This window comes from Mesoplodon bidens (assembly GCF_964165515.1).
Source record: "Mesoplodon bidens genome assembly, chromosome: 18".
Taxonomy (NCBI): domain Eukaryota; kingdom Metazoa; phylum Chordata; class Mammalia; order Artiodactyla; family Ziphiidae; genus Mesoplodon; species Mesoplodon bidens.
The window spans coordinates 1,679,779-1,692,169 of record NC_138175.1 but is presented as its reverse complement, the minus strand read 5'-3'; the positions used below and the strand labels follow the sequence as shown (position 1 = coordinate 1,692,169).

The window sequence follows — 12,391 nt, the reverse complement described above, 5'->3', positions numbered from 1 at the left end:
ATGGGGGTGACGCTTCCGCGAGCCACAGAACATCAGAGGCGCCAGCAAATGCAGCAGCTGGGAGAGGCCTGGGGCAGATTCTCCCTCGGCCCCGGCAGGGACCAGCCCAGCCGGCACCTCGGTCTCGGACTTCTGGCCTCCGGGGCTGTGGGGGAGTCTGTCTCTGTGGTCTGAGGCCCCCGCTCTGTGGGTTTGTTACGGCCGCCCCAGCAAACTGACACGTTAGCTAAGCCTCCTGGTCCCGCCATGTGTCCCTCGGGGGAGGCTGATCCCTGTGGGGGTGGGCAGTGGGACTGGGAGTGCAAGCGTGGCTTCCTTGGAGAGGTTCTCTGTTCTGTGGGCAGGTATATCAGTGCTTTAGGCTAGAGCAGGGGCTCTCCTGGGTGGTCAGGGCCGCCCTTGATCCAGGGAAGCCCAGTGTCAAGGTCAGGTTTCCTCTGGGATGTCCCCAGGCCCCCTCTGATTGCCGTTATCAGACCAGCCACCCAGGGACCCTCAGCCCCCGACGTGGGCATCAGGAGGGATCTACAGGTGGGGACCCGGGGTTGGGGCTGCAGAGCTGGTAGCTGTGTGGGCCTGATGAGCGCTCCCAGCATCCTGTCACACGGGGAGGAGGTCAGCAGGTCTGGTGGCTCAGGGCCGAGACGGGGCCTCTGCCACTTGCCGTGTGGCGCCATCCTGGGAGCAGGACCAAGGTGCTGAGCCCTGTCCCTTGGCTGGGGCCAGCCCTCCTGCAGAGAGGAGCAGGTGTCCCCTCCTGCATCAAGGATTCGGCCAGTCTCGGTTAGACCCAGGCCTCCTTCCTTCTTCCTCAGTGCCACCCTCCGGGGTCTGGTGCAGACGACGCGCACACACACTGCCAAGAGGCAGGGCCGGGCCAGCGCGGGGCCGCCCGGGGCCTGGGGGTGAGGGGAGGCCACCTATGAGAAGGAAGCCGGGTCTCAGCATCTGAGTCGGTTTGGGAAGGTGTGTGTCTTGGGTGGGGTCGGAGGTGGTGCAGCCGCAGGAAAGGGCGTGCAGGAAGGAGGCGGGCACCGGGCGAGGGGCTTAGTGCCTCGGGGAGGTGGCTGCGGTGACGACGCGTCTGTGGCGTTCAGTAGAGATGCTGCAGGCGCAGGAGGGACTCCCCTCTAAGTTAGACTTCGGGGGGCATGAACGCCTGCCACAGACATGCACCCTCACCCCGCTGCTGGTCCTCGCTGTACGGTCCCCACGTCCACTCCCTTCCTTCCAAGGGAAGGCGCCCTGCTCACCTGGTGCTCCCACCCGGTAAGGACCGCTCAGCTCGAGGCCCTTCCCCCTCAGCTCCCCGCTCTGGCCACAGGGTCCCGTTACCCAGGAGCCCTGCTGCTTCAGCAGCGGTTGTCCGAGCTTGGCCTCCTCCGCGGACCCAGGGGACTGGGTGAGCCTCGGCGCCTCAGAGGACACTGCAGCAGGAGTGCGGGCTCTTTACCGCCCCAGATCCACCCGCCGCGGGGCCTCCCTCGCTGCTCCATCCTCAGGATGGCCTTGTGAGGAGGAGAGGGTGTGTGCGTGTCACGTGTGTGCGCCTGTGCACGTGTGACATGAGACAGCTTGGCCCAGATGCCATCAAAGGCAGGTGGAGGGGAGCCTCCAGGTAGCTCTGCCCACGCAGGTGGCCCACACGGATGTGCTCGGCCCAAGTCAAACTGCCGGTCCGAGGTGGAGGGCATCCAGGGCGGCCCCGCCGTCAGCCTCACGTGGGGATCTTCCGTGCTGACGACCGGGCTCCCGACCGGCTGTCACTGGGAGGAACAAAACCGGAACCAGAGCTCGCTGGAAACGGCATGGAGGAGGCTCTCAACCGGACGAGAGTCATCCCCGGAGAGCAGTCCCTCCCGTGGGCAGGGAAGGGCGACGCCCTCTCAGGACGCCCAGCTCCGCGGCCCCTCCGCCTCTCGGGGCGCAGCAGCCGGACTCCTCGTGCCGCGCCAGGAGCGCCACGCGGGAGAAGGTCTTGGCGCAGCGCTTGCACTGGTATTTCTTGGTGTCCGAGTGCGTCTGCAGGTGGGCCCGCAGGTTGGAGCGGTCGGCGAAGGCCCTGCTGCAGTGAGGGCAGGTGTAGGGCTTCTCACCTGGGGGAGGGGAGGGCGACAGGTGAGCGACCGGCGGCAGCGGCCAGAACAGCCCTGTGGAGGGTGGCCCCAGGCTCGCAAGTGCATAAGCCGTTCCCCACCCAGAGGCTCCTCAGCCCTCACAGTGAGGCTGATGCCTTCACCTCCATCGCCCGCTCCCTCGGGGTCAGTGACGGGGGCCTTAGCACCTGCCCTCTGCTGAGGGGGTGGTGTGCTTGATAACCTGGGCAAGGCCGCAGCAGCTAAAACACAGATCTTGGCTAGATGGCTCTTTGCTTCTGCTTGAGCTTCCCTAGGGCCCTCTGTCACCAGCCCTGGACGGGAGAGGTGCTGCAGGCCTCCTGGCAGCTGTACCCGCCCCCCGAAAGCCATGGTGGGAACCTTGAAGGCGGCTGTACAAGGGCAGGCGCTCAGGACCAGTGAGGATTCCCGTGTCCTCCAGGCCACCTCCAATCAGGGCGACCAGGGATTTGGACAAAGTCCTTCTGTTGGGGCCTTGCCCTCCAGGCTGACCCCCCAAGTGTAAAAGGAGGGGCCAGTGAGAGTCGTGTTCAGCTCTGCCTGTGTGGAGAGCGCGGCAGCCCTAGGGGCCCTGGGAGGTAGCGGCCTGTAGTCCCGCGGGCCCGGGCGTTGCATCCTGGCCGCCTGACCCTGCGCTGTGACGGGGCGCTCAGGGCACGTCCTCAGCGAGCGGTCGGGCAAAACCAGGTGGATTTCCAGCCTGGAAAAAGGCTCCTTCAAAACCCCTCTTTCGTGTGAGTCACAGAGCCATGACTGAGGGGAGGGAGGGTCCGGTTCCAGAGAGTGTTTGTTCTAAGTGCCCGGCCTGTTCCTGTCTCCCTTTCACCGCATTCTTGACAAAGTCCTGGACTCAAGAGGAAGGCCTGAGGTGGGGTCCAGCTCAGCCCCTGGCTGCCCTTGGGCAGCCGGCCCTTGCACTCTTTCTGGGCCGTAGTTTGTAATCTGCAAAATGAAAGACCGCGAGCTCCCTGCCCCGTATCCCCGCTCCTGTCCCTGTCTCCTGTCCCTGTCTCCGTCTCCTGTCCACAACTGCTCCTCTCTCCTGCACCGCCTGTGCTCTGTGACCACCCTCTCACGCAGGGACGGGACTGCTCCTGGGTAAACCCCAGCCCGTCAGGCTGTGTGAGCCCCGGGGTCCTCACCCCCAAGCCAGGCCTTTCTGGCTCCCCTCCTCCCCCGCTGCTTCAGAATTCAGGACGGCCACGGACCGTTTGAGAAGTCAGGCCCCGTGGAAGCCCTGTGCAGCCCGCGCTTTGCCAGGTGTTACGAGTTGAATTGTGTCCCCCCGCGAAAGGATACATCCGTGTCCTAAACCTGGGTACCTGTGAGTATGACCTGATTTGGAGAGAGTCCTTGCAGACGTGATCAAGTTCAATTTAAGTCATACCGGAGCATGCGGGCCCTGAACCCAGTGGGACTGGTGTCCTTATAACTAGAGGGAGATCTGGACACAGACATGGGGAGAGGCCGTGTAAGGACAGACGCAGAGACTGGAATGACATGGCCACAAGGAACACCTGGGGCCCCAGGAGCTGGCCGAGGTGGGAAGGATCCCCCTCTCCAGATGTGGAGGGAGCCTGGCCCCGTGACACCCTGATTTCAGACTTCTGGCTCTAGACTGGGAGAAAGACTTTCTGATGTTTTGAGCCCCCCGGGGTGTGGCTTTTTGTGCCACAGCCTCGGGACACCAGGAAGAAGAAGACGTGTGTGCCCATCCATCCTCTTGTTTATAAACCCAACCTCTCCCCTCCTTTGAGGCCCAGACCCCACCCTGCCCCGCAGCCAGACCCCTCGTGGGCCCTGGCGCCTACCTGTGTGGGTCCGGATGTGGCCCTGCAGCAGCCAGGGCCTGGAGAAGGCCTTGCCGCACAGGGTGCAGAGGCAGGGTAGCGTGTGTGTGCGGATGTGCATCTTGAGGGCGCCCAGGCTGCCGTACTCCTTGTCGCAGAACTTGCAGGTGAAGCAGCGTTGAGCCTGCAGGTGGCAGTGCAGCTGCTGGTGCCTGGCCAGTGCGGCTGGCGTGCAGAAGCCCCCTGGGGTGCGGGGGGCCCGCTCGGCCCCTGGCAGGTGGCCCGGAGCCTGGGCCCCATCTGCGGCCAGGCCCGGGGGCCAGTGCGTGGGCAGAGCCAGCAGCGGGGGCAGGCTGAGGTGCTTCAGGCTGTATCTGAGAGGTGCGCTGGGGGCCCGGCCGGCCCGAGGGTCCGCCAGGCTGACTTCCAGGGGGTCTGGCCCCGAGGCCCCCCGAGCTTCCTCGTTACACAGGAAGGTGGGGAGGGGCAGGGAGACGTGGGCGACGACAGAGGTGAAGTCCCAGGGCCGGGGAAGGTCGCCAGGCGTGGACGGGGCTGCCTTGTCTGGGAGGACGAGGGGCACCACCAGCCCCCCGCAGGCAGAACAGGCGCCATTGGTTTCTAGAAGCGGGGAGGGGAGACAATGCACGGTGAAGCCGGAGTCCCAGCGCTGCGAGTTCGCCAACCCGCATCCCTGGCCGAATCCCACCACTAGGCCATCCATAGCCCCGCGGCAAGGAGAAGAAGGTCCGACAAGACAGAGGCGTGGCCTGCGGAAGTGGCGGCTGCAGCCGGAGACCGCAGTGTCCGAGCAGGAATCTCCTCTTTACAAACAAGGGAAGAGCAGCATCTCACAGGATCCCAGAGAAGCCCTCAGGGGCCAAGGAAGGGTCCCTAGCCGCCCTCTCTCTGAGCCCCACCCGCCGCAGGGCCAGCTCGGAGCTGCATCCCGCGGACTCCCACGCAGCTTTAATTCACAACTCTTGGCAGCAGCCGCCGCGTGTGAAATAACTCATCAGCCTCCGGTCACCTCCCCATCACCCCTCGCCCACCATGGCGTGCGTGCGCACAGCCTCCTGCAGACGCTCCCAGCTCAGGAGGGACTGTTTTCGGTGGTGTCCACTGCCTCCTGGCTTGGCCTGCCCTCAGGCTATTGCTCCCGCATGTGTGGGCCACCATGCCTCATGCTTGACCCTGACAGCAGAAGCCCCCAAAGTAAACATGTTAGCAAGTAAGAGTGAAGTTCTGCATTTCCCCAAAGACCAAATTTCCAGCCCTCAACCCATTTCTTATTTCATATGTGTTGAGATAAATCCCTGGCCCCATTTCTATGTCCACGCCAAGGCTTAGGGTTGAGAAAGACAACCCACAGAATGGGGGAAATGTTTGCAAATTAGGTATCTGATGAGGAACTGGTGTCCAGAATATATAAAGAACCCTTGCAACTCAACAATAAAAAGACAAAATAGTCCACTTTTTAAATGGGCAAAGACTCTGAATAGACGTTTCTGCAAAGAAGATGTACACACAGCCCATAAGCACAGGAAAAGATGCTCAACGTCATGAGCCATCAGGGAGATGCAGATTAAAGCCATAATGAGGTACCACGTCATACCCACTAGGATGGCTAGAATTAAAAATAGGCAAATTACAAGTGTTGATGAGGATGCAAAGGAATGGGGAAGCTCCCACACTCCACTGTCTCCTGACCTCACCGTTTTCCACTCCAGTTTTCCCAATTATAAAATCGGCTTGCCAGGTTTCTGTCCTCCCAGAAATGGAGGCTGGACAGTGACTAGCTAAGAGATGAAGTCCAAGGAATTTCTGGAGACAGCACTGGGGTGCCCGGAGAGTCTAGGACCCCCCACTCCACACAGAAGCTCCAGTAGGGGCCCTTGTATGGGAAAAAAGTCACCTTAAGGCTTTGAGGCTCAGCCACTACCCTGACCCCAGGCATCACCTCGGAGCCTAACCCTGTCTAGGGGGCCAGTGCCGACTCCAGTGGGAGGGCAGGGGAGAGGCAACCATATGCCGGGTGCTACTGACCATGTGCTTCTGCTAATAACTTTAAATGCTTCCCCATATCCCCTGGGTTAGCTAGATTTTTTAATTCATTCTGCAGCTCAGATTCCTGGGAGAAGAGACTTAAGTTCCTTTCTGGCTTCAGGGGTTCCCTGGGGAGGCCTAAAAAGGCACTTATTTAAAAGTGACGAGTGGGGGACCCCAAATCCAGCATCTCGGGTCTATCTTGAGGTAACTGCCTGGCAGAAAGAGGCTCACCGTGGCCATTTGGCCCCCAGAAAGCTGGTGCTACAAGGAGGGGGGAGCAGCGCACTGACGGCCCCGAGGCTGTTCCCTGACGGTCACCGGCCTTGCTTGGCTGCCAGGATTTGCACGCTCAAAGGGGTACGCTGTATGACTGGAGTCTAAACAATAGTTTTTAAACGTTTAAAGCCACAACCCATGTGAATTACATGTTCTATCATACCTGTATATCTGAAACAAAGGTTTCCTTTACCGCGAGCACTGCACTCTGATGGCTTCTGTTCTTTTTTATTTTATAAAATTGCTGGTGGTGACTCATTAACTGGATTTCAAAATGTGGAGCTGAGGATCCCAGTCCTAGAAGGTGCCCCCTGGTGGCAGCCCAGCCCCGGGGGACCCACCAGCCTGGACTCCCTCCCCGCTCCCAGTCCTGAGAGGGCTAAAGGGCTCTGGATGGGTACCGACTGTGTGCCCTGGTCTCCGCAGTCTCTCCCTGTCCCCCTGTCCCCCTCTAAGTCACTGAGCCATCCCCCAGAGGGTGTCCCCCCCAAGAAGCTGTGGAGCTGGGGGCGCCTCTGACCACTCGAGAGAGGCCTTTGCTGTGGGACCTCTGCGTGTCCCTGACCGTGACAGGGAGTGGGAATGAGTGCACAGTCCTGGTTCCTGGGCACCTGTCTCCCCACCTGGGTAAGAACTGCAGCCCCGTAGCCCAGCCTGCCCTGGGCAACCTCCTCTGGGGTGAGGGAGGCGGGAGGGAAGGAAACCCCAGGAAGGCTGAGGAGGCATTGGAGGGGGCACAGTGGAACGCTATGCGAGCTGGGCCCTGGCACCACAGGGCCCCTGGGTCACTCTTCCTGGCCTCTCAACCCAGGATGTTGTTCTGGTGGGCCCTTGGAGAACAGCCTGGGCTCACGTCGTCTCTCTCTCTGCAATATCCGTGGGGCTCTCTCAAACGTCCTGCACGAGGAAGATGGCCCTGGGGTGCCCTTTGCTGGGATGGGCATGCCGGGCCATAGCGGGAGAGCCCCAGAGTGACTGGGGGCCTGGAAACTTCTCTAAGTGGAGAGAAAATCCCCACCCAATCTGCCCGACGCGAGGCTGGGGTCCCTGAGGTGGATAAGACAACCGGGGCCCACCTTTCTATCTCCAGCCTCGTGGTCTGGGGCCCCTCCTCCCACCTGGGACAGGTGTTCCCGTTCCCGGGGTTCTCGCCCCTCCTACCCCGCGGGAGTCGAGCCCTGGGCAGGTCAGGGGAGCCCGCAGCCCCTACCTCTCTGCCTCTCCAGCTGCCCGTAGTTGGGGACCCTGTGGCTGGAGTGCGTCTTCACCAGGAAGGAGCGCGGCATGGTGCCCTCGCGCGGGTCGCACTGTGAGTACGCCGGCGCCCGCGGGCAGCGCGGCCCACAGGTGCCGGGAGGGTCAGGTCATTAGCACAGCGCGCCGCCTCGGCCAACCAGCGCGCGGCGCGGCCGGGGCGAGGCGGGGCCGAGGGGCGGGGCATCGGGCCACGCCCAGGACAGGTGCGCGGGCCGTTGGGGAGGGAGCGCGTGGCTCCGTGTGCAACCCACGGGACTTCCCTGGCGCGCACTGCGAGTCACGCCGACCCCGGGGCCTGGCGCGCCCACTCGACGTGGACTGAAGGGCGGAGGTCAGGGCTGGGCGGAAGCCGAGCCGGGCTCAGTCCACCCCGGGGTGGGAGCGTGCGCCGAGCCGAGCCTTGGAGAACCCTGCTCCAGCCTGCTACACCCGCCCCGCCTCCTGCGCAAACCCGCAGCGGTACGTTTGATGAGCCCCAGCCCTGAACCGGCCGACTGGCCAGAGTGGTGGCCAGGGGGTCGGCCGGCCTGGCGGAGGAGACCGTGCTTTAGGAGTTGGACCCAGGCCTCCAGAAAGCTCATTTGTGGGAGAAAGGACACCGCTTGGCGTTCCGGAATTACCAGGGGTTCAGACAGGTGGTGTGGGAAGTGTAATCACAGAGGGCGGCGCACGTGCCCGCCGCTGCGGCCTGGGCTATGACCCGGGCAGCCTCACCTCCTTCAGTATCCTGTGGAGTCCTCGGTGCCACCAAGAGCCAGCCATGCCTGGGTGTCTGGTCCCCCCCCCTTTTTTTTGCGGTACGCGGGTCTCTCACTGCCGCGGCCTCTCCCGTTGCGGAGCACAGGCTCCGGATGCGCAGGCTCAGCGGCCATGGCTCACGGGCCCAGCCGCTCCGCGGCATGTGGGATCTTCCCGGACCAGGGCATTGAACCCGTGTCCCCTGCATCGGCAGGCGGACTCTCAACCACTGCGCCACCAGGGAAGCCCCTCTGGTTCTTTTTGATGTGGACGTTTCATGAGTTCAGGGGTCAGTCTCTGGTGGGGGTGGGGGACAGACTGCCAGGCCCCGGAGAGCCGCCAGGCGCTTCCATGGCTGTGCAGGTGCCACGTGCAGCCTGGTGCTCTTTGCCAGTTGTGGGCCTGGAGACAAGGTGGAGGTGGTGGGGAGTCTGAGAGGAACCGCGGAGAGACGTGAGGAGGGAGGCCCGCCTCACACAGGGTCTTATGTGCCTTCAGTTTCGCAGGAGAGAAAACAGACTCTGAGAAGTTACGAAGCTGTGGGATTGGGACCCGGGCAGGCACTTCCAGCCTCACAAGGGGCATCTGCTGCTTGGTTAGGACGTGTGGAAGGATAGACAGGTGGTGCGCAGGCGGGAGAAGGTGCGCGTCTCTCCCGCAGGCCTGGCCTGGCAACGTGTTGCCGTGCACGTGGCTGCCTTCTGCTTCTTCACCTATTCCGTGGCCTCCCAAGCTTAACATGTGTACCTTACCTTCCTTCTCCCCGTCCCAGACGTAGACGACACTTGCAGATACCTGGGCCAGCCCTGCACTCACGCTGTCCTTCCTCGCCCAGCCACCCACGGTGTGGCCACTGGCCAGGATGACCTCCTTAACCCCCAGAGGGACACTCATGTTCTCGAGGGGCGCTCATGCACTCCCGTGGAGAACCTGCTGATCTCATCCTGGAAACGCCCCAGGGATCCCAAGGGGCCTTAGAGCACCTCTGCGGTGGGGTGCTCCTTTCCGAGGGCTGCCATAACAAGTGACCCTAAGGGAAGTTTGAGGTCCTTGCCGACTGCTCAGAACTGCCCTCCTGTGGTCATACAGACTCACTGTTTGGCTGTGACTCACAGGGTTGTGTTTGGGCCAGACCAGAGTACCACTCACAGAGGAAAATCCGAGTGTCTGCCCTGTTCTCACCTGTGCAGCCCCAGGGAGGCGGGGGGCTGTCCCCACCTGCTCTGCGCCCCTCTGTCCTCAATACGATCTCCTTGCCTTGCAGCTAAGCCCCGCGCCCCGCTGTTGAAAGCCAGCTCCCCACCGGCCTCCTGGAACCGAGCTCTCCACCAGAGCAGGACTTGCAGGGACCAAAGTCCACGCTTCCTGCAGAAACCCCAGGGTCTCCCCTTGACACTTGGCGATGTCGGCTTGTGGCCACCCGCCCGCCTGCCTCTATCAGACGCTGAACAAGCGGAGCCCAGGTAAGATTGTTACAATTCCTCTTATGTTGAAGTTTTCTTTCTTTCTTTAATTAATTAATTAATTAATTTGGGGGGCTGCGTTGGGTCTTTGTTGCTGCGTGCGGTTTTTTCTCTAGTTGTGGCGAGCGGGGGCTCCTCTTCGTTGCGGTGCGCGGACTTCTCATTGCGGTGGTTTCTCTCGTTGCGGAGCACGGGCTCTAGGCACGTGGGCTTCAGTAGTTGTGGCACGTGGGCTCAGTAGTTGTGGCTTGTGGGCTCTAGAGTGCAGGCTCAGTAATTGTGGCGCATGGGCTTTGTTGCTCCGCGGCTTGTGGGATCTTCCCGGACCAGGGCTCGAACCCATGTGCCCTGCATTGGCAGGCGAATTCTTAACCACTGTGCCACCAGGGAAGTCCCTCTTTCTTTTTATGGGTGTGTTTTTGTGCTCTTTTTCTGTGCTTTATATGGCGATGGTGCTTGGCTGGCTGCATAGTGTGTACTTGTGCACCTGTATCCCATTGGGTCTGGTATTTTTGTTTGTTTTTATACTGCAGGTTCTTATTAGTCATCAATTTTATACACATCAGTGTATTCATGGTTTTTTTACTAATTGGGTTTCATGGCCCAGCGAGGACGCCCCCTCCCTGTTAGATGCAGCTGGAGGGCCTGCCGGGTGGGAATCGCCTTCCCTCCCTCACAGCACCTGCACGAGGTTAGGTCCGTGGTGGAGGCTCAGCAATGCCTGCCGGACCAGATGGAAAAGCGTCAGGAGCCCCCATACAGCGCGGTCTGGGCACACTCCTCCCTCGGTGGTCTCTCGAATATAGACACGTGGGTGAAGGTACAAAGGCCCCGCGGTGGGCCCGGCTCTGGGACTCGGAATAGCGCTCAGAGCTGGGCCTTGAAGCTGGGGCTCGGCCGTCCCAGGACTCAGGGGCCCCCGCCGCGGTGACAGTGGCCCCCGGTGTTAGTGTGTGGCGTGTTTGTTGTGGGAGGGTGGGTGTGGCTGGACATCCTGCGTTGGAGCATCCCCGTTGCTGTCCATGGTCGTGGACCCAGTGCTCCAGCTGCCAGCACGTGGTCAGATTGGTGGCCAGTGTGCATTTGGTCACCCCCAGAAGGGGGACTCACAACTGCTCACAGCTGCCTGTTCCCTCTTGGGTCCTGGTTGTTAGAGGTGATTTTGGTTCTTTTTTTGCAGTACGCGGGCCTCTCACTGTTGTGGCCTCTCCCGCTGTGGAGCGCAGGCTCAGCAGCCATGGCTCACGGGCCCAGCCGCTCCGCGGCATGTGGGATCCTCCCTGACTGGGGCACGAACCCGTGTCCCCTGCATCGGCAGGCAGACTCTCAACCACTGTGCCACCAGGGAAGCCCTGATTTTGGTTCTTAAATGGGGGTTCAGGGAGGGGACGCTGACCCTTCCCACACAGCTGTGACACACAGTAGAGTCCCAGACGCTGAGCCCAGGAAGGTGATCTGGGGGCTGAGGAGGGATGTACGTGTGTGCGTGTGTGTCAGTCTCGGGTATGTGCGTGTGTGTGCAGGTCTGCGCCCTGATGTGCACACGCACATGGGTGTGCACACACGTCTGTGTGTGTGTGTGAGATCGCAGGAGCTGTTCCGTGCGACACAGTGGTCAGGCTTCAGCGGGTGAGCCCAGGGCCCAGAGGGGAGAGTCTGTTGCTGCACAGCTTGGTTCCCAGCTCCGAACTCCACAGCATCCTCTCAGAGCTTCTTCCCCGTCCACATGTGGCGCTGGGCACTCGTTCCCAGAAACTTGTTGGAGAGACTGGAGGGTCACGGGCTGCGCGGCTCTCTTCTCCGGGACCGGAAGGGGCCTGACGTCCCCGGAGCTCCCGCCGACACCTCCAGGTCAAGTCCCGGCCCCTGGCGGCGGGGTGGGAGCAGCACAGACACAGACCACGAACGCTGGGCGCAGAAGCTTTGCTGGCAGGGGTTGATTGTGCGCCGCTGGGGACGTGGCCTCAGGCCCACTTGTGTGTGGCGCCTTTGGGCCTGTCGGTCCCTGCTGCCTTGTGGTGAGTGAGTTCAAGGATCCTTCCTGGGAGTGTGTTTCGCAGGTAGATGCGGGGAGCCCCAGTGTGTGAGAGTCCAGAAGGAGGTGCCACGGCCTGGGCGTCAGCAGCTGGGGACTGCCGCCCGACCACCCGCTGTGTCCCAAGGGTGCGCCCTCCCTGCTGGGCTGTAGGCCTCAGGCCCCATGGCGGCTTGGGGGCTTGTCGAGGTGCGGTCCTGGGGCCCTCCACTGGTCCGAAGGGCTCAGAACCTCTTTCTTCCCCTGTGGAATGGGGGCAGCGAGCTGGCAGGAGGTGGCCCCACGCCAGAGGGAACCCAAGGCCCCACCCGAGGGGTGAGGGGTGGGCCTGGCCCTCTGCGGCAGGTGGGCTCCCCATGCCTCCCTGGGCGAGGTAAATGGGGTAGACGCGCGTGTTCGCAGTTTGCTACCAGGCCCCGGGCACACTTGTATTTCCTGAAGGCGTGGCTGCTTTGCAACCCCCGTGAGGGGCCGGGCCTTTCGGGAGGCCCCTCCGCTGGGGGCTGCATGGCCGCGCCTGGCCTCTCCGTCCACCCTTCTTCACTCAGCGCCCAGAGCTCGGAAGGGCGGCTTCTGCAAGACCCAGAGGTGACACCTGTAGCCAGTCCTCGGGGGCCTTGGGGCTGGTGAAGAGAGCGGCCTGGGGCAGGCGCTCGTGCTCTGGGC

General features: G+C 62.3%; 1 protein-coding gene across 1 annotated transcript; it reads right to left on the bottom strand.

Moving 5' to 3' along the window:
• Positions 1-514: 514 nt before the first annotated feature.
• SNAI3 (snail family transcriptional repressor 3) lies at positions 515-7,518 on the bottom strand (the record flags this gene model as incomplete). Its single annotated transcript, XM_081217724.1, has 6 exons — positions 515-597; positions 1,254-1,427; positions 1,646-1,760; positions 1,894-2,096; positions 3,929-4,528; positions 7,443-7,518. 6 exons carry the CDS (start codon positions 7,516-7,518, stop codon positions 515-517), a joined length of 1,251 nt encoding a protein of 416 aa, XP_081073850.1.
• Positions 7,519-12,391: the final 4,873 nt, after the last annotated feature.